Raw genomic sequence first — 26,776 nt, 5'->3', positions numbered from 1 at the left:
GTACTGTAAATACTCTCAGAGGCTTCTATATTAGGTACACCTATACACCTCCTTGTTAATGCAAATATCTAATCAGCCAATCACGTGGCAGCAGCTCAATGCATAAAAGTATGCCGACATGGCCAGAGGTGAGTTGTGGTGGATATGGGTTCAATTTCAACATCTAAGGAAAGTTTGGGTAAGTACATAGACAGAAGGGGAAAAGAGGGCTATGGTCCAGGTGCAAGTCAATGCATCTAGGCAGCATAATAGTTTGGTATGGACTAGATGGACTGAAGGGCCTGTTTCTGTGCTGAGGTGCTTGATAATTCTATGCTCTATGACTCTATATACACTGCACATTATATCATCTATACTCATATTTCCTAATGTATTTCTAGCATTAAATCTTTTAACCTTCTGCCAGCTTGTCTCTATTTAGTATATTGCTATCCTCCTCATGGTTCATTAGACCTCCAAGTTTTGTGCCCTTTGAAAACATAGAAATCCTTTGCCGTACACCCAAGACTAATTTATTAATATATTTTTGAGAAACTGGCTGTAGACCTAACTCCTGGGGATCTTCACCGTCTACTTTGCTGTCCAAAAAAACAATCTTCACAACTGTTGTTTTCTCACTCAGCCAGTTTTCCATCCAATACACATCAAAGTTGCTGGTGAGGCAGGCCAGGTAGCATCTCTAGGAAGAGGTACAGTCCTGCTGCGTTCAGCAGCAACTTTGATGTGTGTTGCTTGAATTTCCAGCATCTGTAGAATTCCTCATGTTTGAGCTTTCCATCCACACTGCTTTTGCCAAACCAAGTGTGTTTATCACTGTCTGAAGCATGCACGGAGGGGTCAGATGCTCAGATGGACATATTGATATCTGCCCTGAGCTCTGCTCACTAGGTCAATCTTTAGCAGAGGGAGAATTAGAAATCCTTGTGAATCTCATCATTATTAAGGAGCCTCACCACCCATGAGATGCCCTCTTCCAATGATTACCATCAGGGAGGAGATACAGGACCCTAAGGACACTTACGCAGCATTTTAGAAACAGGTTCTTCTCCTTTGCATCAGATCTCTGAATGATCCATGAACCCATAAGCACTACCTCATAATTTTGCTCTCTTTTCCATACTATATATTTCTTATTGTAACTAATAGCAATTTGTATGTATTGTGCTGTACTACTGCAGCAAAACAACAGATTTCGTGACATATGTCAGTGATAAAAAACATGAATCTGATTTCCTTGCTTATTTGAAATGTATGCTCGATGCACCAAAAGTATTCTTTTACTCGTCTCAGGAGAAATGACCCAGCTGTGAAGCAATATAATTTGCAGTTTACAAAGTGCAGCTGAAGTAATAATCAGAAGCACTCACATGTTGCCAGTCATCCAGAATGACAGGTTTGTATCTCAGAAAGTACTTGAGGGGCATAGTATCTGGCTCAGGCCATGACTGTGGATTCCTCCATTTCACTTCCAGTCTGCTCGGGGAGTCAGGAATCGTATTTACTTCAATTATCTCTGGAGGGTCTGGTTTCACTAGAAAGAAAAAAAAGAGTCAAATAAGCTTTTTGTTTGCGGTGCCTGATGCTTGAAAGAAAGGTGAATTTCAATGTCAGGCCTGGAAAACAAAAAGAGATATTCTACAGCACATTCAGAAATAACCATGAGACGATCTTCGTCCTTTCATCTTCTGCTTTGTTATAAGTGAAGACATGATTCCTTTCTAATTCATTAACACACTGCACAGCATGGTGTGACTTTGAAATCCACATACATTTAGAAATCTATATGCTTCAAAAGGATTTTTTAATTGGTTAACTACCCAATATTTTGTAGACACTTTTACAGTTAGTGTTCTTTGCCAAGGCACAGGTTTATACTGCTGATAAACGTCATCCTTTTGTTGGTGTGTATTTCTGTTGTCATGGTAATGTTCTAGGCTACTCAATCCCTCCAGTCTATACAATACTCGGATCAGACTCCTCTTAATTCAGTTCCATTTACCAGATTTGTTCTGTACCTTGCCTAATAAACCTCTATCAATCTGTCATATATATGATATCAATCTCTTGAGACTTTCCATCAAACTAGCATGAAAGGCATCTTGGATGACAATGTCCAAGATTTCCACTTAAAAGGTCTGCTCCCTCACATCACTTCTTAATCATGCCGATCAACAGCTCCATCCATTAATCTACCCTACTACCCCTAAGTACCTATCACCTAGCGTTACTTGTGTTTTACAGTATTGTTTTTAGATTTTACATATATGTAAAAGAGAGGCAAGTAGATATCAGACTGCTGAAAAATGATGCTGGAGAGTTGGTTATGAGGGGACAAGGAAATGGCGGACAAAATGAATAAGTATTTTGCAACAGTCGCTAGCTGTGGAAATCACTAGCAGAACGGTGGAAGTTTGAAGTGTCAGGGGTTACGAAGTGCGTGAAGTTACCATTTCTCGAGAGAAGGTTTTTTGGAAACTGAAAGGTCTGAAGGTAAATAAGTCACCTGGACCAGATGGTGTCCACCCCAAGGTTCTGAAGGAGGTGGCTGAAGAGATTGTAGAGGCGTTGGTTGTGATCTTTCAAGAATCACTAGATTCTGGAATGGTTCCAGAAGACTGGAAAATTGCAAGTATCACTCCACTCTTCAAGAAGGGAGAGAGGCAGAAGAAAGGAAACTATAGGCCAGTTAGTCTGACCTCAATGGTTGGGCAGATATTGGAGTCGATTATTAACGATGAGGTCTCAGGTTACTTGGAAGCACATGATAAGGTAGGCCATAGAGTTGAGGAGCAGAATTAGGCCATCTGGTCCATCGAGTCTGTTCTGCCATCCAATCATGGCTGATCCTTTTCTCTATCTCCTCCTCAACCCTTTTCCCTGTAATCTTTGATGCCATGTCATCAATCTCTACCAAAAATACACCCAATTACCGGCCTCCACAGCTGCACGTGGCATTCGTCACCCTTTGGCTAAAGAAATTTCTCCGCATCTCTGATTTGAAAGGGCGCCTCTCTATCCTGAGGCTGTACCCTCTTGTCCTAGACTCTCCCACCATGGGAAACATCCTTTCCCCATCTTCTCTGTCTAGGCCTTTCAACATTCAAAAAGTTTCAATGAGATCCCCCCTCATCTTTCTGAATTCCAGCGAGTACAGACCCAGAGCCATCTCTTAGGCATTGAACAAACTCACTCTCTTAAGATCCATTGCCAACCTGATTTTCCCAATTGACCTTCATGTTCAAATCTCCCATGACTACCCTTTTGAATCACCTTTTCTATTTCCTGCTGTAACCTGTGGTCCACTTTCCAGCCAATGTTGGGGGGCCTGTATACAACTGCCATCAATTTCCTTTTACCCTTGCAGTTTCTTATATCAATCCACAGGGATTTAACATCTTCCGATTCTCTGTCACATTTTTCTACTGATTTGATGCCATTCTTTACCAGTAGTGCCGCACCATCCCCTCTGCCTACCTTCCTATCCCTCCGATATAACATGTAACTATGGACATTCAGCTTCCAACTAGAACCATCCTTCAGCCACGATTCCGTGATGGCCACAACATCCTACCTGGCAATATGTAATATTGCAACAAGATCATCCACCTTATTTCTTATACTTTGTGCATTTAGATACAACACCTTGAATACCGTATTTGCTGACCTTTCTGACTCTTCATCCCTAATGATTTGATACTCAGCCTGTTGGCTGCAACTAAGTCTCATCACCTACCTGCTGTTGCTGACAACCTGACTGCATGCTATCTTTACTTTTTTACCATCCGTCCTTTCCCTGAGTCCCTTCACTCCGGATTCCCAACCCCCTGTCAAGTTAGTTTAAAACCTCCCCAACAGCCCTAACAAACCTGCCTGCGAGAATATTGGTCTCCCTCAGATTCAGGTGCAACCCGCCACTTTTGAGCAGGTCATACCTCTCCTAGAAGAGATCCCAATCATTCAAGAACTTGAAGCCCTGCCCCCAGCGCCAGCTTCTCAGACAAATCTTGCCTGACAAATGTGTGGGAATTCTTTGAAGAAATAACAAGCAGGATTGACAAAGAAGAATCAGTTGATGTTGTGTACTTGGATGGTCAGAAGGTCTTTGACAAGGTACCACACATGAGGCTGCTTGACAAGCTATGAGCCCATGGTATTACAGGAAAGATTCTAGCATGGATAAAGCAGTGGCTGATGAGCAGGCGACAAATAGTGGGAATAAAGGGAGCCTTTTTTGGTTGGCTGCCAATGACTAGGGGTGCTCCACAATGGTCTGTATTGGGACCAATTCATTTTGTGTTATATGTCAATGATTTGGATGATGGAATTTTTGGCTCTGTCACAAAGTTTGCAGATGATATAAAGATAGGTGGAGGGGCAGGTAGTTTTGAGGAAGTAGAGAGGCTATGCAAGGACTCAGACAGATCAGAAGAATGGACAAAGAAGTGACAGATGGAATACAGTGTTGGGAAGTGTATGGTCATGCACTTTGGTAGAACTGAAAGGGTAGACTATTTTTTAAATGGAGAGAAAATACAAAAAACCGAAGTATAAAGGGACTTGGGAGTCTTTATGTAGGATTCCCTAAAGGTTAATTTGCAAGTTGAGTCTGTGGTGAGGAAGGCAAAAGTGATGTTAGCATTAATTTCAAGAGGCCTGGAATATAAAAGCAGGGATGTAATGTTTAGACTTTATAAAGCACTGGTGAGACATCACTTGGAGTATCGTAAACAGTTGTTGGCCCCTTATTTTAGAAGGAATGTGCTGAAACTGGAGAGGGTTCAAAGGAGGATCGCAAAAATAATACCAAGATTGAATGGCTTGTCATATGTAGAGCGTTTGATGGTTCTGGACCAGATTACACTAGAATTCAGAAGAATGACGGATGACCTCATTGAAGCCTATCGAGTGGTGAAAGACCTTGATAAAGAAGATGTGGAGAGGATGTTTCCTAAGAGCAGATGAAACAGCCTCAAAATAGAGGGGTGTTCTTTTAGGGCAGAGATGAGGAGGAATTTCTTCAGCCAGAGAGTGGTGAATCTGTGGAATTCGTTGCCATTTGCAGCCAAGTCTTTATGTATATTTAAAACAGAGGTTGATAGATTCTTGATTAGTCAGAGCATGAAGGGATATGGGGAGAAGGCAGGAGACTGGGGCTGAGAGGGAAATTGGATCAGCCATGATGAAATGGAAAAGCAGACCCCATGTGCCGAAAGGCCTAATTCTGCTCCTATGTCTTATGGCCTTATATTTATATTTATTATGATTTTTTTATTTTTCGTGTTCTTTAGACGTGTTTTTTTATGCTGCATCGGATCTGGAGTAACAATAGTTTCATCCTCCTTTACACTAGTGCACTGAAGAAGGAAAGTAAACTGCCTTGAATCTTGAATCACTCTAATTTTGTTCTCCTGCCTTGTCAGACTTGGTGTGTAGGTTTTAGCATTGTAAGTACATAGACCCAGCTAGAGGATTTTGGTTTCTTGTCATCAAACCAAAACTGCTGAAAACTGAAGTTTGTACAAATTTCTGAAATGCATTGAAGATGAGAAGTAGAGAATGTCATCATGGTTGAATGTTAGAAATTAAGACAAAGCTGATCATGAAAATGACCTTTGCTCCTCAGTTGATCCTACCATTATGGGCAACAATGGCAAGTGGGAAGGACACTGCTGTCTTCCAGCTAAATCTCACAGTTATGCGTCTGACAATAGAGTGTCAATAGTCTCCCGGATTTTAGGGAATGGGATCATAGATCTTCAGCATAGTTGGCCAAGGTAGGTCAGAAATACATTTTTTTTAAGGTGAACAAACTTAACTGTCAACTGTGTTTGGAACAAATTCACAACAACAGGACTATTACAGCAAGTAGAATCACAAATGCTAGGAAATTGGGATTTTGAGAGTGAAGTGGTAAATTTGACTTAGGGTTAGTTCTCAGAGCCAACAGCAAATGAACATCTAAGCTGAACTTACATCCACATCAGGAATCTACCTCCCATCCAGGATCAAAAGAAGTCCCTTCAGATTTAGGAATCAGACCTATTGGGAGGGTCCCCCGCCTGACTGGATATCTGGCTCTTTCAATCGGTTGAGAGGGGCATTGTCAATGAAAGATGTTGCAAATTGTGTTCAAACCCCACTTCAGGAAGAGGTTCCAGTGTGCAACTCTGAATGCATGCCCCTCACCCATCTCTCACCCATGCTGTGTCCACCATCCCTGTTATCATTCAGACTCATCTGTGAGAATGATGTCATTTGCACTTACTAGTTATAAAGAAAATGGCAATGTTTTTGAATGCCTTTGGTGTTAATTGTCCGATATTATGTAGTTTATAAGTGACTGGCAGAGCTTTCCATTCAAGATGAACATAAAAGCCCACAAGGTTACCTCTTTCTGCAGGGTTCGGTTTTTTGTAGTTTTGTGCAATTCTATACACCAGATAATTTTTCAGACCAATTTACATATTTAGTACTCACTCAGAGTTCTGCAAATCATCACTATGGACAGCCATAGCTTCTACTGTTCAAGATTCAAGGTTGTTTAATGTCATTTCCAGTAAACAAGTGTAAAGCAGAATGAAATAATTGTTACTCTGGATCCAATGCAGTACAAAAAAACCATAATAAGATAAAGAACACAATAATAATAAAAATATCAAAGATACATATACATAGATTAATTAAATGCAAAATACATATACCTAGATTAATATTATCCCCATAGAGTGACACTAGGCACAAGAGTGTCTGTACATAAAGTGACTGACAGGAAATGACAAAGTAGTGGTGATTGGGAATACGGTGACTGGGTTATCTAGTGAGTGCAGGTGTTGATCAGCCTTTTTGCTTGGGAAAGGAACTGTCTTTGAGTCTGGTGATCCTGGCATTAACACTACGTAGACACCTCCCTAATGGGAGTGCGACAAACCCTCCATGAATAGGGTGGGTGGGATCCTTCATGATGTTACTGGCCCTTTTCCAGCACCTTTCTGAATATATGTTGTTGATGGTAGTTAGGATGGTGCTAGTGATATGTTGGGCAGTTTTAAGTAAGTGCTGTAGAGCCTTCCTGTCTGCCGCAGTGCAGTTTCCATACCACGCAGTGATGCAGCTTGTTAAGATGCTCTGTACTACACATTTGTAGAATGGTATGAGTATGGATGTGCATAGTGCAGCTCTCTTCAGCCTCCTCAGAAAGTGGAGGTGTTGGTGAGCTTTCCTGATTGCTCAGAATATGTTCTGGAACCATGAGATTTTGTGCGAGATGTGCACTCCCGGGAGTTTGAAACCGCTTACAGTTTCTACTGCTGTGCCACCGATGTAAAGTAGGGTGTGAGTGTCCTGAAGTCAATAACCATCTTCTTTGCCTTGTTGACATTGAGGAAGAGGTTATTTGCCGGGCACCAGGCCTTGCGCTCTTCCACCTCCTCCCTGTAGGCCCTCTCATCATTGATGGTGATGAGCCCCACCACTACTGTTGTGTCATCAGTGTGACATTGTGATTGCTTGGCTGTTTGGCCGTGCAGTCATGTATGAGCATAATGTACAGCAATGGGCTCAACACACGACTCTGTGTGAGGATGATGGGGAGGGAGGAGCGGTTGACTATCCTAAATGTCTGAAACCACTTCTTTAAGTTACTTGAGTTCAAAACTCCTTAGTTGCTCTGGCTGTATTCAAAACCACGTCCCTGGATAGTTGGTCCTTGAACTCTTGTTGCCTATTTTGTAAATAACTCTTATTCTATTGTGCCCCATCATAATCTTACAAGATCATCATGAATTTTACCAATGTTTTTAACTTCCATATGTCACAAATATTCAACGTAACTTTCAGATTAGTTGCACAGCTGAACATTACCTATGGAAATCTCATTGAATGAAATGGTGGAGGAGTTGGAACCCAGTGCATTCCTTGCTGTTACTGTCACTATGTACTTGCTTGTAGAAAACATTTCTGTAAACTTTATGTTGCACCTGTTCTTGTGGTTGGCTCCCTTAATGGTCTCAATTTCCTTATCCCCATGTCTGTGAAAACCAGATGCAGTCAATGAGAAACAATAATTTTGTGCAAGCCATTGCAGCTTTTATATAAATTAGACATTTCAAATGAGTTCAATTTTATTATTTTTAATATGAGTTAAAATCATAATCAACATAATTCACATAACTCATGAGCAAGTTCATTAACACAACATGGCAAAGTTCACTCAGTAGCCACCTTATAAGGTACCTACTAAACCTAATAAGGTGATTGTAAGGTGTATGTTTGTGGTGTTCTGCTGCTGTTGCCCATCCACTTGAAGGTTCAATGTGTTGTGCATTCAGTGACTCTTTTTGGACATCACTGCTGTAATGTGTGGTTATTTGGGTTACTTTTGCCTTCCTGTCAGCTTGAACCAGCCTGGCCATTCTTCCTCTGATCTCTCTCGTTAACAAGACATTTTCAACTCACAGAACTGCGGCTCACTAGACATTTCTCTATTTTACGCACCATTCTCTGTGAACTCTGGAGAATGTTGTGCATGAAAATCTCAGAAGATCAGCCGTCTGAGATACTCAAAATACTCCGTCCAGCACCAACAATCGTTCCACGGTCAAAGACACTTAGATCACACTTCTTCTCCATTCTGATGCTTTGACTGAACCATAACTGAACCTCTTGACCACATCTGCATGTTTTTATGCATTAACAAACAGGTGTACAGGTGCACCTATAAAAGTGGCCACTGAGTGGCCACAAATTTTTTTTTCCTGTGAGTGTGCTCAGTGTGATGCCGATTTATTCAGATCAATAAAGTTCTATATCCAAGCAGACCTATCATAGAATTTTCTAAATATTAATCCCCCTTGCCTAGGTTATACAATTACTATATGTCTGTTCCGTGGTTGAAAAGGTCACTACTATTTTTCAAACATGTATTAAAATAAACCATGTTGATTGTTCATTATCAATACATATAGCAGATTGGCTGTAGTAATAGAAGTTTAGTCAGGATTCAAACTATAATCCCACTTCTGCAAGATGATTGTGTTAATACTGCCTCACTCATATTTAGATAGATACAGCTTTGCAATGAGACACGACCGGAAATGACATTATTTTATTCAACCTCTTTATGACTGACAACAGATACTGAGTGATATTATATTTCTCAGAGAATTTCATTAAGGGCTGGGTGGTGTGGGGAGTGGATGTGAGGTTGTATGTGGGGACAACATTGTCTCCTAGAGAAAAGTGTTGAGAGCTTACTGCCCAGGCAGAGCAATATTTGTGTTAATTTTAATACCTAGTTAACTCTTCATGATTTTTTTTGCTGCTCAAATAGAGATAGCCTTGAGAAACAATATGGTCCTCTACACATTCTAATATAGAGGATCTCGAAGCTCAATGTTGTAAGTAAATTAGGTATATGTAAATCAAAATACATATATGTCGCCATTTACAACCCTGAGATTCAGTTTTTGCAGGTATACTCAATAAATCTATAATTAAGTAATAACCATAATAGTATCAATGAAAGACCATTTGTCTTTTGTTCAACTAGTGTGCAAGAGAAAAAAAACTGTGCAAATGCAGAAAGAAAGAAAGAATAATAAACAAACAAACAAACAAATAAATAAATAAAGAAGCAAGAAATATCGAGAACTTCAGATGAAGAATGAAGATTTAAAATGGTGTTTAAATTGTTTTTTCAGTATGGTTTGTATGTGCAGAGAGAGAATTTCTTAGTTAGATATAACCTACTTCAGACAGAGGATAAAATTGCCTTATTCAGAAGTTCTGTGTCTTCGGAATTTTCTTTCTCAGAGAGCTGTGAATGCTTTCATTGAATATATTCAACGCCAAGATCGACAGATTTTAGGTCTATAGAGAAGTCAAGGGTTATGGGGAACAGGCAGGAAAATAGAGCAAAGGCCAAGACCAGATCATCTATTATCCTACTGAATGGCACAGAAGGTCCAATGGACAGGAGGCTTACTCCTGAACAATTTAGTTTTGAAACTAAATGAGAAATGTGTAATACAAGAGATTCTGCAGATGCTGGAAACCCTGAGAACACACACAAAATTCTGGAGGAACTTAGCAAGTCAGGCAGCATCTAGAGAGAGGAATAAACAGTCAAATTTTCAGGCTGATACCCCTCATCAGGACTGGAAAGGCTTTTCCCTTCCTCTCCAGCCCTGAGGAGATGTCTCAGCCCAAAGTGTCAACTGTTTACTCACCTTCACAGATGCTGCCAGATTTGCTAAGTTCCTCCAGCATTTTTGTGCATTGCCCAAAAATAGTTAAAGGACTTATCAGCATAGTATCTCATTCCATGGTTTCCTTGTAACTTAAAAAAACACATTTGTAACTTGTAAGAATAACAAATTATTCCATAAGACACACTTTGATTATTAGAAAGGAGGTGGTTAAAGAACTAGCAGCATATAGCGTAGTTAGGGTAACGCTATTAGAGGGATCAGTTCTGCCGTTGTTTGTAAAGAGTTTGTACGTTCTCCCTGTGACTTTATGGGTTTCCTCCGATTTCTTCTCTAATTCTAAAGATGTGTGGATTAGTGGGTTAATTGGTCACAGAGGTATAATTGGGTAGTGTGGGCTCGTTGAGCTGGAAGGTAACGTTACCATGCTGTATCTCTAAACAAATAAAAGAAAAACATGTAATTTGCTAGGTTTAGGTCTATACCAATATGTTGCTAATACATCAGCTCCCACTTTGTCACAATGGTTCTCTCAAGTGATGCTAAGTCTTAGCTTGGAGAAAATTAAAAGTCGAACCTTTGAACCTTTATTTGATTTTGAGAAAAGATGGGGTTCATTTGCTCATTATTATCATTTGAGCTAATTGATAGATTTTCTCCACGATCTAATTGTAAATTTTTTGGTATATTTTTCTTTCCTGCTGGCGGTTTGATGTTTATTTTTAGAAGATTTTTGTATGACGCATGGCTCCGGGTTGTACACCTAATGGGGTTTTTCCCTCCACTTTTTCTGCTTAGTAGGATTTTTTTATTATCACAAAATTTTTTTTCAATCTTTAAGATAATGTTTTTTTTCTTTGAGACATTGTAAGTGTTGTTACTTTGATGTACTCATGTTATTTCTTTTGTATAATACAACAATAAAAAGATTTGTAAGATATGTTGCTAAGCATCTGAGAGAGGATGTTAATCTAATGGCAGCAGAGCTGTTTGATAAACAGTCATAACATGGACCTGATTTATAGAAAGATCAATAAAGAAAAGCAGACATATGATATTGAACCTTCACCCTGGGCATAAAATTGGTTTGCATATTTCAAGCTACCTGTTGTGCATTCATTTATCACAGTAAGCTAGTTGTCCACAACAGAGTTGATAGCAATACCATAGTTTTAGCAAAATGAAGCATGACAGCAGTTGTATATACATATAAACATACCCTCACACACTCAGGATTTTGTTGCTTTCAAAGTTTTCTAAGAACTGCAGCTTTAAAGAGATGATGATTTCTACAGATGTGGTTATAAAATTGCTTCTAATCAGATGTTGGAACTGAGTTGATCCTCCAGGTAATCAAAAGCTTAAAGCAGGCAGGCAGCCCTCCAGAGAACAGACAAAGGATCCTGGCTTATTCTTAGAAGTTGTTTGGATAAAGTGACGACTGGGAGTTGGGGTTCTTTTCATGTTACTGGTAGGTATCTCTGCAAATCAGTGCCGAGGCAGGGAAGGTGATGCCAGGTAGGGATGCACACCAGCACCAAGGTAAGCTCGCAAATGGGTAAGAACCTGTTTGTACAACTGTATTTAATGGTTCTTCTCAAACAAACCTACCGTACTAGTTTGCTCTTTTTGCACTACTTTTTTTACTTTTCTTATTGTAACATATAGTAACTTTTTATGTTTTGCCCTGTATTGCTGCCGCAAAACAACAAATTTCTTGCCATATGTCAGCAATAATAAACCTGATTCTGATTCTGTTCTGAGGTATTTGTGAACATTTCCTCCCAGGCAAATAAAAATGCCACATTTTTTCCATTTGATAATATTTAGTTTAGAAACATTCTCACGTTCTTAAGAACGCTCACTGATAATAACCATGTAGTTGCTTGAAAATGAATAAAAAATCCTGGCAAAATTTGATATCCTAATGCAAAATGTTTAGCATGCGATTTGCATGTTGCTTGGCCATTAATGCAGTTCTTTTAAATTGTTGTTACCATCATTCAGCTTTGAGAAACATTAGAAACAAAAGAAAACTATAAATCGCAAATACATTTAGCTTCCTGTGGTCTCTCCTGAATGTACTATGGGTGTCAGCATTGTTGAGGAATGACCTTGATGCAGTGATTTGCATTGAGAAGCATTTACATTCTTGGCACCAGATTGGCTTCAAATGGAAATTAACATTTTGTATGCATAATTCAAACTCAGAAACCCACAGGATAATGATCATCTAGCAGACAGCACACTATGTCCCATCAGCCAGAAGCGTGCTACATGTGGGAATATGGGGCTGCATTACCCCCTATTAACATAGGAGCTGACAGCATCATTAAGCAGTTACATTTGGAAAATATTAATGAAGCAAAGCCAAAGAGGCAGTAAAGTGATTATCACTGTGGCAAAGGAATTGAAAAAAAAAATCCACCCTTTAGGTACCACACAGTTCCAACAACAACAACAACAAATACAGCATTATTTTGAATCCCAAAACCATTTCCCAGATTTTAATGAGTGAGAAGGGTGTAGTTCATTTTTCAGAATCAGAATCAGAATTAGGTTTAATATCACTAGCATATGTTGTGAAATTTGTTAACTTTGCAGCAGTACAATGTAATATAATAATAGAGAAAAGACTGTAAATTACAGCATGTATCTATATATAAAATAGTTAAATTGAATAAGTAATGCAAACTAGAAGTAAAAAAAAAGTAGTGAGGTAGAATACATGGGTTCAATGTCCATTCAGAAATTGAAGAGGGGAAGATGCTGTTCCAGAATCACTGAATGTGTACCTTCACACTTCTGTACCTCCTTCCTGATGGTAACAATGAGAACAAGGCATGACCTGGGTGATGGGGGTCCTGAATGATGGCCTTGCCCTTTTAAAGTTTCATTAGTATCTTTGCAGTCATACGTCCAGTAAATCTGGCTTCATTTTAATATTTAAAATGTACTGAAAGCAAGGTCACAGTGATGTCTAGACCATAAGACGTGGGAGAAGAATTGGGCCCTTTGGCCCATCGAGTCTGCTCTGCCAATTGATCATGGCTGATTTATTTTCTCTTCCACCCCCACTCTCCTGCCTTCTCCCCGTAACCTTCGACACCCTTATTAATCAGAAACCTATCAACCTCTGCTGTAAATATACCAATCACTTGTCCTCCACAGAATTACTCCTTATCTCTGTTCTAAAGGGATTTCCTTCTATTCTGAGGCTTAGTCTCTGGTCCTAGACTCTCCCACTATAGGAAACATCCTCTCTACAACCACTTTATCTAGGTTGTTCAATATTTTTATAGTTTTCAATGAGATGCCCCCTCATTCTTCTGGACCCCAGCAAGAATGGGCCCAGATCAATCAAATGCACCTCATATGTTAACCCTTTCATTCCTGAGATAATTCTCGTGAACTGCCTCAGGACCTTCCCCAATGCCAGTAAATCCTCTTATATCAGGCCCAAAACTGCTCACAATGCTCTAAATGTGGTTTGAGTGATTGATGCCTTATAAATCCTCAACATTACATTCTTGCTTTTATTGATGGAGCGATTAGTAATGAGTGATGGTACTCAAATGTCACCATATTGTAAAAACATGCTATTTTTACATTTTCTGCCTCTATTCCAATGTATCCGTAAGGATATATCAGACCGACAGATGAGGGGGATAACAAGGTTTAGAATATACGACATAACAGAAGGAGCAGACTATTTATCTCTTCTGTCTGCTCTGCAATTCCCGGGAGGAGGAGAAGATGACGGCGCGACGGCAACGCGCGTGGCCACTTCGGTGATAAATATCTGTAATCTGTCAAGTAGGGGACTGTGCACAATTCTGATTTGTTGGAGACAGATGTGAGAGCACGGAGGAACATCTGGAAAACTTCTGAAATGCCCGCTTCGCTGCCGCTGCTACTGTGTGGTAACTGGAATCTCCGGAGTTGAAGGCCCTGAAATCCTCGGCTTTGCATGTTTCAGCGGCTGGGGAGAGGTCGAAGGTGCTCGGCAGAGGATGGCACTTGGGAGGCTGTATCAGAAAGGTTGGTCGGAAGCTCGAAGTTTTCGGACGGATGGACTCAGTCTCGGCTGTGGTCGGCTGCTTCCAAGGCATCGGCAAGTTGACGGTGCCTGGAGGTTTATGGCAGGGAGTTTCTCCCTTTTGCCGCCTGCTATCGGGGACTCGGGAGTCGACCGACTCAGGACTTCGAGACTTTTTTTTACCGTGCCCATGGTCTGTTCTTCATCAAATTATGGTATTGCTTTGCACTGCTGTAACTATATGTTATAATTATGTGGTTCTGTCAGTGTTAGTCTTTCGTCTGCCCTGTTTTCTGTGATATCACTCCGGAGAAACATTGTATCATTTCTTAATGCATGTATGCATTTCTAAATGACAATAAAAAGAGGACTGAGTGTTCTCATAATCTAAAAAATTTAGTTAGATGCTACCTCACGTTTTACCTCAGCATCATTTCCTTTATTAGCTCCATATATCTCAATTCCCTTAATATCTAACATCAGTCTCTGACTTCAATATATTCAGCAATTGAGTCTTTACAGCCCTCCATGGATAGAGAATTTCAAAGAACATTATCCTCTGGGTGAAGAAATGCCTTGTTCATCACAGCCCTGAATGGCCAGCTGCTTATATTTGAGGCCACCACCTCAGTTCTGGATACCCCAACCAGGGCAATCGACAACTCCTGATGATATGAATATTTATTTGAAATCAAGGGCAGAAATGTGTCAGCAAATCCTGGATGACTGCAGACTTGTAGTGCATGCAGCAAACACAGCACGCCATGGGAAAGGTATCACTGCTGTCTCTGCAAAGCATTCAAATCCAAGTGAATCAATATCCGAGATCATTCAGTGGCCAAAATCCGCAGCACTGGCCCCCTAACTACACTCAATTGACACCAGGGGGTAGGCAGAACTGATGAAGTACCTGACATCAGAATGCTGAAGCAGGTACCCGATTCTCAGCTGTTTCTTGGGAAACAATTTCCTCTACTTCCCCAGGAAGCTAAAGGAATTCAGCAAGTTCCTGTCCACCCTTACCTATTTTTATTGATGTGCATTCTGTCTGGAAACTGATTGCACGAAACTGCACAGGGTTGCGGGTACAGCACAGCTTATCACAGGAATCAGCCTCCTCTATTGGCTCTGCTCTCACTGCCTTGGTAAAACAGCCAGCGTAATCAAAGACCCCACACACCCCAGACATTCTCCCTTCTTCCTTATCCCATCGGGGGAAAGGGGCAAAAAAAAATCATATGTACCTTCAGGGTGAAGAATAACCTTTATCCCATTGCTATCAGACTTTTGAATGGATGGACATCTTGTACAATAGGAAAGACTTTTGATCTTACAATCTATCTTGATATGATCTTGCACTTTATCATTTATCTGCATTGCACTCTTTTGGTAGCTTTTACACCCATTGTTATTGTTTTATCTTATTCTAACTCACTGCACTGTGTAATGTTTTGATCTCTATGCAAGGCAAGCTTTTTACTGTATCTTAGTTCATGTGACAATGATAAACCATTACCAATATCAATACCAAATGATTATCAGATTGGTAGAGGAAAAGTCTGGAGACGTTCCGAGAGCCTTCTTGAAACAGTCCCACTGACTTGTCGGAATCCCGAGATGATAACCACTCAAAGCCCAAAATCATAAACACAAGAGATTCTGCAGATACTGGAAATCCAGAGCAACACACATAAAATGCTGGAGGAACTCAGTAAGTCAGGCAGTTTGTAGAGAGGGGGCACTTGATAGGGCACTAAAAATATCCAGCTGATGCACATAGAGGTCAGTGTAATCAGTGACTGAGCACATCATTTTACAACATACAACACCATTCATACCAGGAGGCACATCCTGTCCCATATGTGAAAATGTTTGTGATTCCCATAATGGTCATCAATTACATCAGGAAGCACAGAACTGGATATCAAATAAGTTATCCTCAAACTTGAGAGACTACCCATGAAGAAGGGATTGGAGAGATAATGATGTTGGTGAATTGGGACTGAGGTTGCTTTGGTCCTTGCTGGGCAGTGAGGGGGAGCGAGGGTGGAGGGCAGGTAGTAAAAAAAATGTAGGCACATAAAATGCTGGAGGAACTCAGCATCTTGTGTGTGTTGCTCAAGATTTCCAGCATCTGCAGAATCTCTTGTGTTTATGAGGTAATTTATTAACTTTGTTTGAAGACTTCCCACAATGCATGATTATGCGCAAGCATTTCTGGGATTGCTCAGTGATGGGCATCCATCCTTAGGCCAACACAGTTCCTCACAATGTGATGTATGAAAAGCAATCTCATCACAGGCATCTGACAGGAGTTACCATGCAGAGAGCACTTGGTCAGATTTCCCTGTTGACCTGATTTGAAGTAGATGCTAGAGAGTATCCCAGTGGCTGTTCCCCTTAACAATAAGTACTCCTGTTTGAGTACTTTTGGGGGAGATGACCTACCTGGGGGAAGCAACAGTGGTCGCGCCTCTGGCACAGAGTCCAGCCCTGTGGCTCATAAGGGTAGGGAAAGGAAGGGGATGGCCGCAGTGATAGGGGACTCTATAGTTAGGGGGTCAGACAGGCGATTCTGTGGATGCAGGAAAGAAATGCCGATGGCAGTTTGCCTCCCAGGTGCCAGGGTCTGGGATGTTTCTGATCACGTCCACAATATCTTGAAGTGGGAAGGAGAACAGCCAGAGGTTGTGGTACATATTGGTACCAACGACACAGGTAGGAAAAGGAAGGAGGTCCTGAAAACAGACTACAGGGAGTTAGGAAGGAAGTTGAGAAGCAGGACCTCAAAGGTAGTAATCTCGGGATTACCGCCTGTGCCACGTGACAGTGAGTATAGGAATAGAATGAGGTGAAGGATTGGCTGAGAGATTGGAGCAGGGACAGGGATTCAGATTCCTGGATCATTGGGACCTCTTCAAGGGCAGGTGTGACCTGTGCAAAAAGGATGGGTTGCACTTGAATCTGAGGAGGACCAATATCCTGGCAGGGAGGGTTGCAAAAGCTATTGGGGAGAGTTCAAACTAGAATTGCTGGGGGGTGGGAACCGAATTGAAGTGATGGAGGAAAGGGAGGTTGACACAAATAGAGAAAGCTTGGAGACAGTGCAAAAGGGAGGATAGGCAGGTGATAGAGAAGGGATGCACTCAGACTGCTGGTTTGAGATGTGTCGATTTTAATGTGAGGAATATTATGAATAAAAAGAATGAGCTTAGAGCATGGATTAGTACTTAGAACTATGATGTTGTGGCCATTACAGAGACTTGGATGGTGCAGGGTCAGGAATGGTTACTTCAAGCGCCAGGCTTTAGATGTTTCAGAAAGGACAGGAAGGGAGGCAAAAGAGGTGGGGGCATGGCATTGTTGTTCAGAGGTAGGGTCACAGCTGCAGAAAAGGAGGAAGTCATGGAGGGGTTGTCTATGGAGTCTCTGTGTGTGGAAGTTAGGAACAGGAAGGGGTCAATAACTCTACTGGGTGTTTTTATAGACCACCCAATAGTAACAGGGACATTGAGGAGCAGATAGAGAGACAGATTCAAAAAAGGAGTAATAATAACAGGGTTGTTGTGTTGGGAGATTTTAATTTCCCAAATATTGATTGGCATCTCCCCAGAGTGAGGGGTTTAGATGGGGTAGAGTTTGTTAGGTGTGTTCAGGAAGGTTTCTTGACACAGGTAAGCCTACAAGAGGAGAGGCTGTACTCGATCTGGTATTGGGAAATGAACTTGGTAAGGTGTCAGGTCTGTCAGTGGGAGAGCATTTTGCAGAGAGTGATCACAATTCTATCTCCTTTACCATAACATTGAAGAGGGATAGGAACAGACAAGTTAGGGAAACGTTTAATTGGAGTAAAGGGAAATATGAGGCTATCAGGCAGGAACTTGGAAGCATAAAATGGAAACAGGTGTTCTCGGGGAAATGTACGGAAGAAATGTGGCAAAAGTTCAGGGGATATTTGTGTGGGGTTCTGCGTAGATACGTTCCAATGAGACGGAATGATGGTAGGGTACAGGTACTGTGGTGTACAAAGGCTGTTGTAAATCTAGTCAAGAAGCAAAAAAGAGCTTATGAATGGTTCTAAGAAACTAATTAATGACAGAGATCTAGAAGATTATAAGGCTAGCAGGAAAGAGTTTAAGAATGAAATTAGGAGAGCCAGATGGGGTCATGAGAAGGCCTTGGTGGACAGGATTAAGGAAAACCCCAAAGCATTCTACAAGTATGTGAAGAGCAAGGCGATAAGACATGAGAGAATAGGACCAATCAAGTGTGACAATGGAGATGCGTGTATGGAACCGAAGGAGATGGCAGAGGTAATTAATGAATACTTTGCTTCAGTATTCACTACGAAAAAGGATCTTGGCAATTATAGGGATGACTTGCAGTGGATTAAAAAGCTTGAGCATGCAGATATTAAGGAAGAGGATGTGTTGGAGCTTTAGAAAAGCATCAAGTTGGATAAGTCACCGGGTCCGGACGGGATGAACCCTAGGCTACTGTGGAAAGCAAGGGAGGAGATTGCTGAGCCTCTGGCGATGATCTTTGCATCATCAATGAGGACGGGAGAAGTTCTGGAGGGTTACAGATGTTGTTCCCTTATTCTAGAAAGGGAGTAGAGATAGCCCAGGAAATTATAGAGCAGTGAGTCTTACGTCAGTGGTTGGTAAGTTGATGGAGAAGATCCTGAGAGGCAAGATTTATGAACACTTGGAGAGGCATAATATGATTAGGAATAGTCAGCACCGCTTTGTCAAAGGCAGGTCGTGCCTTATAAGCCTGACTGAATTTCTTGAGGATGTGACTAAACACAATGATGAAGGTAGAGCAGTAGATGTAGTGTATATGGATTTCAGCAAGGCATTTGATATCCCATGCAAAGCTTATTGCGAAAGTAAGGAGGCATGGGATCCAAGGGGACCTTGCTTTGTGGATCCAGAATTGGCTTGCCCACAGAAGGCAAAGGGTGATTGTAGACAGGTCATATTTTTCATGGAGGTCGGTGACCAGTGGTGTGCCTCGGGAATCTGTTCTGGGACCCCTTCTCTTCATGATTTTTATAAAAGACCTGAATGAGGAAGTGGAGGGATGGGTTAGTAAATTTGCTGATGACACAAAGGTTGGGGGTGTTGTGGATAGTGTGGAGGACTGTCAGAGGTTACAGTGGGACATTGATAGGATGCAAAACTGGGCTGAGAGGTGGCAGATGGAGGTCAACCCAAATATGTGTGAGGTGGTTCATTTTGGTAGGTCAAATATGATGGCAGAATATAGCATTAATGGCAAGACTCTTGACACTGTGGAGGATCAGAGGGATCTTGGGGTCCAAGTCTGTAGGACACTCAAAGCTGCTGTGCAGGTTGACTCTGTGGTTAAGAAGGCATACAGTGCATTAGCCTTCATCAATCGTGGGAATGAGTTTAAGCGCTGAGAGGTAATGTTGCAGCTATATAGGATTCTGGTCAGACCCCACTTGGAGTACTGTGCTCAATTCTGGTCACCTCACTACAGGAAGGATGTGGAAGCTATAGAAAGGGTGTAGAGGAGATTTACAAGAATGGTGCCTGAATTGGGGAGCATGCCTTATGAGAATAGGTTGAGTGAACTCGGTCTTTTCTCCTTGGAGCGACGGAGGATGAGAGGTGACCTGATAGAGGTGTGCAAGATAATGAGAGGCCTTGATTGTGTGGATAGTCAGTGGCTTTTTCCAAGGGCTGAAAAGGCTAGCATGAGAGAGCATAGTTTTAAGGTGCTTGGAAGTAGGTACAGAGGAGATGTCAGGGGTAAGTTTTTTTACTCAGATAGTGGTGAGTGCGTGGAATGGGCTGCTGGCGGTGGTGGTGGAGGCAGAAATGATAAGGTCTTTTAAGAGACTCCTGTATGGATACATGGAGCTTAGCAAAATAGAGGGCTATGGGTAAGCCTAGGTAGTTCTAAGGTAAGGACATCTTCGGCACAGCTTTGTGGGCCGAAGGGCCTGTATTGTGCTGTAGGTTTTTCATGTTCTATGTTTCTATGTTCTGCAAATGGTCTCCAGCATGGACTTAAACTGATATTTTATTTTAAAGATTAGTCTTATTTGTCACAGGTACATCGAAACATCAAAACAAACAGTGAAATGAGTTATTTGCATCAACGACCAGCACATTCTGAGGATGTGCCTGGGGCAGCCAGTAAGTGTCTTAACTCTTCTGCTTTTAGACGATGTGTTTAATCTTTGCAAACTACTGAGGAAGTAGAAACACTGTTGTGTTTTCTTTGTAATTGCTGTTCTGTGCTGGGCTCAGGACAGGTCCGTGGAAATGATAACACTGAGGAGTTTAAAGTTGTAGGGACACACTCATCTACAACCATTTTAATTCAGTAAATGATGATCATGATCTTTGCACTTATTAAAACATTGGCAGGAGCATGTCCAATCCATCCAATTGTCCATGTCCCAACCTTTCTCCCTTATCAACACCACCCCACCCCACCTGTGAGGCAAATTAATCAAGACTAATGACTTCCCTTATAATTGTGGTAATTGAGAGGCACTCAAGGTACTCCCATTATTAAGGTGACTTGCTCTTTTTGTCTGCTACCAATGGATAGGAGCTACAGAAGCCTTAGGTCGCCTCTCACTAGGTCAGGACTAGTTATTACCCTATAACGGTCAGGATCCTGAACCATCATGGGTAATTTCACTCAACACAACTCTGAATTGACTCTACAACTTACAGACTGACTTTCAAGCTCATGTTCCAGTATTATTTTTATTATTTGTGCAGTTTCACATGTTTTATACATTGGTTGTTTATCAGTCTTTGTTTATGTACTGTTTTTCATAAATTCTATTGTATTTCTTTATTTTCCTGTAAATGCCTCCAAAGTAGAATAGACTTACTTTGAACTTTGAACAATGTTGATTAAACTGCATTAGTTTCAACACTTACAGGATTTATTTATCTTTCAAAACTAAATCCTTTCTATAAAAATAAATTCCTTTCTAAAATGTTGCCAGCTGGTGCTGCCTCATGGCAAGATTTTACATTTGCAATATGAATATCAGGAGAAATTTACTTCCGAAAACCTTGGCAAACTTGGTGAAGGGTTGATTGAATGGCCTATTGAGTCTGTTTAAAACATAACTTACAGGTTGAGTCTGTGGTAAAGAAGGCAATTGCAATGTTGGCATTTATTTCAAGGGGAATAGAATATAAAATCAAGGAGAAAATACTGAGCCTTTATAAGACACTAGTCACGCCACACTTAGAGGATTGTCAACAGTTTTGGGCTCCATATCTCAGAAAGGATGTGTTGTCGTTGGAGAGAGTCCAGGGGAGGTCATGAGGATGATTCTGAGAATGTAGGGATTAACATATGAGAAGCGTTTGGCAGCTTTGGGCCTGTACTCACTGGAATTTAGAAGAATGCAGGGCGGGGGGGGGGGGGATCTCATTGAAACCTATCGAATGTTGAAGGGACTAGATAGGATGGATGTAGAGAGGATGTTTTCTGTGGTGGGGGTATCCACAACTAGAGGGCACACTCTCAAAATTGAGGGACGACCCTTTAGAGCAGAGGTAAGGAGGAACGTTTTTAGCTAGAGTGTAGTAAGTCTGTGGAATGCTCTGCCACAGACTGCGGTGGAGGCCAAGTCCACACATATATTTAAGATGATAGTTGATTGTTTCCTGATCGGACAGGACATCAAAGGAAATGGCGAGAAGGCAGATGTATGGTGTTAAGTGGGATCTGGGATCAGCCACGATGGAATGGTGGAGCAGACTCAATGGATGGAATGGCATAATTCTTCTTCTAAGTCTTATGGTCTTATAGTCGTACTGTAAATAATATTTGGCTCTTGAAATGTGAGCAGCTTGCACACATTGAAGAGTTTTGTACCACATTTTTGTTTTTGTAGCACTAATCTATATGAGATACCAGGTGAAGAAAAAACGGATTGAATAAGGAGCAGTTTACTCATCCCACTAAGTTCATTAATTTCAAAGCCAGTTTGCAAGTTCCATCTGAGGCAGACTGTTCAGCCTACTTAATCTTCCAAAAGGGTGATATTCTATTGTCACTGTGCTCATCCATCCATCTATTCCCACATTGCCTAAGCAGCTTTCTATACTGTGAGACATTTTATTGTCCTGTAGGCAGTACACATTTTAAAAAGAAGACTTCGGTCTTGTTTGTAACAAGAGGTTTACATCAACTTGTTTTGGAAGGAATCAACTAATTCAGCCTCAAGCTTAAAGTGCATTTTTTCCCGGTAAAGTAATACATCAGTAGCAATATAACAGAAGGAGCTATGGCAGACAAACCTTACGGAGATGTCAAATTCCGTTGGGATGTAAGTTGGGCCTGAGAGTTGCCATGTGCAGTAGAATGTGTCAGGGTAGGCGTTTGATCTGCAGACTACGGTGGGTGCTACTGGAGGATCTAGTTTGAGGAGAAAGAGAAAATTCAGAATGAGTGCATATTTTACTCAGTATTAGCACATCTTTATTCAAGAGTTTACAGCATTTCTTCATTCATTTAACACTAATCCTTACACATTCAGAGTTTGGTTTGCAAAATGAAGCTTTACTCCCATGTCACTATGATGATACAGTAGAATAAATTGCCACTAAATTAACAGTTTTGTTAATAGACTGCGTTGAATCCATGCGCTGAAACAGACACCTTGGATTACTCCTGCCACCATTTTGCCCTTTACTCTCCAAAGCTTTACCAGAAGAGAAGAGTGGTAATTGAAACCACAATTAATTTTTAGAAAGATAGGGACAGGTATGTGAGGATGAAGAACTCTAAGCGCGTGAAATAAAAAGAGGGAATGTGAGACCACCATGAACACACTTTCAAACAGCCTGAATGGAAATGATAGGTCAGGTGACTTACTTCTGTGCTAGAAATGTCAAAAATTCCACAATTATGCATAACCTGAGGAATGCAGAAGAATATTGAGATCTGGAAATACAGATTCAGTTTCACAAAATAGAGAACGTTGTAATGAGATTTTATTTTAGCACATTGGTCTTTGTGAATCAGACTATTGAGTACAGGAATTGGGATGTTATGTTGAAGTTGTATAAGATGCAGGTAAGGCAAAATTTGGAGTATTGCGTGCAATTGTAGTCATCTACCTGCAGGAAAGATATCAATGTGGTTGGAAGAGTACAGGGAAAATTTACAAGGATGTTGCAGGGAATTGAGGACCTGAGTCATGGGGAAAGGCTAAATGGGTTAGGATTTGATTCCTGGGAGTGAAGGAGAATGACAGGAGATTTGATGGAGGTATATAAAATCATGAAGGCTATAAATAGGCTTTTTCCATTGAGGTTGGGTGGAACTAGAACTAGATGTCATAGGTTAAGGTTGAAAGGTGAAAGATGAAAGGGGAAATAAGAGAGGAACATTTTCACTCAAGGGTGGAGAGAATGTAGAACAAGGTGCCAGTGGAAATAGTGGATGTAGGTTTGACTGTGACATTTAAGAGAAAATTGGATAAGTGCATGGATAGGAGGGGTATGGAGGGCTATGGTCCTGGTGTAGGTCAATGGTACTCAGTAGTATAGCAGTTCAGCATGGTCAAGATGGGCTGTAGTGGCTGCTTCTCTGCTGGAGTGCTCTGTGACTTTACAAACTCAAAGTTCATTTAAACCACAAATTAAAGAAAAAAAATGCTTTAATTGTATTCCAGAGTTTTCTTTACTTTTCAAAAAAGTATCTTTACTCTATTGACTTTGGTGAAGTCATGGTTCATTGCATGGCAATTTTGTTTGCTTGTCAGCCAGTTGTGGGTTGAAGTCTCACTCCAGAGACGTGACCACAGAAATCTAGACTGACATTTCTATTTATCTGCGGTGTGTCGAGACCAATCTTTCTATTTGGACTGTACAGCTTGCCGTGTCCTGTACTTATTGGCAATTGTTATGGAATGAACCTTTGCTGCAGGGCTTCTCAGGAGATTATTTCTCGTTTGCTGTTTCTGACATACAGAATAGAGGCTCTGTGATTTCATAGGAAACTCGTATTTGCTGACAGTTAAAACCCAAAGAAGTGCAATACTATTATGTTATTACCTCGAAAATCATCCTCTGTCTTTAGCAGATACATGGAGACAGCAGTGTCAGTACTCAGCCTCTGAAAGTCAATTCCACTGACTTCCAAGTCAGTGAATATTTTTCCTTCAATCAACACAAGTGCTGTCTCAACTTCAGCGACACAGGTTCAATTTGATCTTGAGTGCTGTCTGGGTGGAATTTCCATGTTCTCCCTGTGACCAGGCTCTTTCCACATCCCAGAAATACACTCCGTGGCCGCTTTATTTGTTACCTCTTGTGCCTAATAAAGTGGCCACTTAGTGTATGTTCCCGGTCTTCTGCCACTGCAGCTCACTCACTTCGAGGTTCACTGTTGAGCATTCTGAGATGCTCTTCTGCACGCTAATGTAGTAACACATAGTTATTTGAGTTTACTGCTTGAACCACTCTTGCCATTCTCCTCTGCCCTCTCTCATTAGCAAGGCATTTTCACCACAGAACTGCTGCTCACTAGATGTTTTTGTTTATCCCTAATCTCTAGAGACTGTTGTGCTTGAAAGTCCCAGGAGATCTGCTGTTTCTGAGACATTCAAATTACCCCATCTGACACCAACAATCATTCCACGGTTAAAGTCTCCTGGATCACATTTCTTCTCCATTCTGATATTTGGTCTGAAGGACAACTGAACTTCTTGACCATGCCTGCATTCTTTAATGCATTGAGATGCTGTCACATGATTAGCTGATTAGGTATTGGCATTAACAAGCAGGTGTACATGTGTACCTAACAAAGTGGCCATATGATGGAAGGTCATTAAATTACACAGAGTGGGTGGGTAGCAAGAGGATTGGAGTTGTTGAATGTGGTGATTTTGCAGTCTGGAGGCTCTTTGGAAGTCAAGAATGAGGCTAAAACTTGCTACTTATGGTGGTCTATTAAGTTTAGTAAGAACAAACAACAAAACAAAGAGGCAAAACAAAGGAGTCATGGTTGTCTTTAAGATGGGCTTTTTTGCGTTGTGTTCATTGAAGCAAATAGTGAAATGTGTCATTCCACATCAGATCAAATCAGTGAGGATCACGCTGCAACCTGCAAGTGTTACCATGCTTCTGTCACCAGCATAGCATGCCCACAGCTCACTAACCCTAAACATATGTCTTCGGAATGTGGGAAGGAACTGGAGCACCCAGGAGGAAATCTACACATTCACAAGGAGAAAGTACAAAGCCCTTGCAGGCAGTTGCATGAATTTAACCCTGATAGTACAGTTGGTGCTGTAAACATTGCACTAACTGCTAAGCTACCTTGCTGCTTGTCTTATACAAAGACTGATTCAGACTGCAAAGGTAACATGAGATTCCAGTGGTAACAATTAACCTATGAAATATTTAGATTTAAATGGGTGACATCTGATACAGAAAAGCTAAGAAACTTCTAGAGAAACACAGAATCGTGTACACTACAATTATTGGAAAATTCCCTGAACAATTACACATAAATAAATGATTATATAAAAACATAAGTAGGCAAAGGAAAGGTTAAGCTACAAGAAAAATAATAATTTTACACTCTAATCCCACAGAGTAGTATTGACAAATAATCAATATTATACAGTTTGTATTGCGTTGTGGGGGCTTCTTGTCTTTTAATTGGCTACAGCATTTCTTACCGTGATGCACTTGGACGTAATGTTTCTCACAATGATGTGAAAGGGTATATATAAATTCAAGTCTTTATCCTCACTAGCTATGATCGATATTCAAGAGGCTCCAAAATGAGTAGCCAATGGGTCCATCTGGTTCAGTGGCAGACAATTGGAATATACTAATTAGAGTTCTACAAAGTGCAAAGGACATTGACTACAGTTAAAGGCTACAAAAGAGAGAAAGATTTGAAAAGATCATTTGTACAACGTGCTGCATGGCTTATTATAAAATTTGTGCACCTCATACAGATTGATCATTTATGAAGATACTTTCCACATGCCCATTGGTTATTTTGCTTACATTAGCACATTTAACTTGATATAGATACCGGTTGAAAGTTCAAACATCAAAGTACATATATGTCACCATATACAACCTTGGGATTCATTTTCTTGCGGTCATACGCAATAATCTATGCCCACTCACTGTTACCATCAGAAAGGAGGTACAGAAGCCTGAAGACACACAAAACAATTCAGGAACAGCTTCTTCCCCTCTGCCGTCAGATTTCTAAATAGACATTGAACCCATGAACACTACCTCACTACATTTTTTATTTCTGTTTTTTTGCACTACTTATCTATTAAATAGACATACATATACTTATTGTAATTCAGCTTTTTCTCTATATTTTATTTATCATGTATTTCATTGTACTGCTGCCATGAAGTTAACATATTTCATGACATATGCTAGTGATATTAAATCAACACACATACAGATTTTCTCTTGTTTGTTGCCAGTGACATTAAACCTGATTCTGATAACTGTAATAGAATCAATGAAAGACCGCA

The 26,776-nt window shown here is 40.8% G+C and overlaps 1 protein-coding gene across 2 annotated transcripts in view; it reads right to left on the bottom strand.

The window, feature by feature from the left end:
• Window positions 1-26,776, bottom strand: part of cntfr (ciliary neurotrophic factor receptor) — a 321,591-nt gene that overhangs the window by 61,528 nt on the left and 233,287 nt on the right. For both annotated transcript variants that reach the window (XM_072252373.1, XM_072252374.1), the window contains 3 exons: window positions 22,554-22,671; window positions 7,861-8,027; window positions 1,368-1,531 (listed from right to left, as the gene is read on the bottom strand). In XM_072252373.1, the coding sequence (XP_072108474.1) occupies window positions 1,368-1,531; window positions 7,861-8,027; window positions 22,554-22,671 (449 nt within the window). The remainder of the gene's footprint in view (window positions 1-1,367; window positions 1,532-7,860; window positions 8,028-22,553; window positions 22,672-26,776) is intronic.

Source organism: Mobula birostris, chromosome 3 (genome assembly GCF_030028105.1).
Source record: "Mobula birostris isolate sMobBir1 chromosome 3, sMobBir1.hap1, whole genome shotgun sequence".
NCBI classification, from domain to species: domain Eukaryota; kingdom Metazoa; phylum Chordata; class Chondrichthyes; order Myliobatiformes; family Myliobatidae; genus Mobula; species Mobula birostris.
Note: the sequence above shows the minus strand (reverse complement) of the source record. Positions and strands in the feature narration are given on the sequence as shown.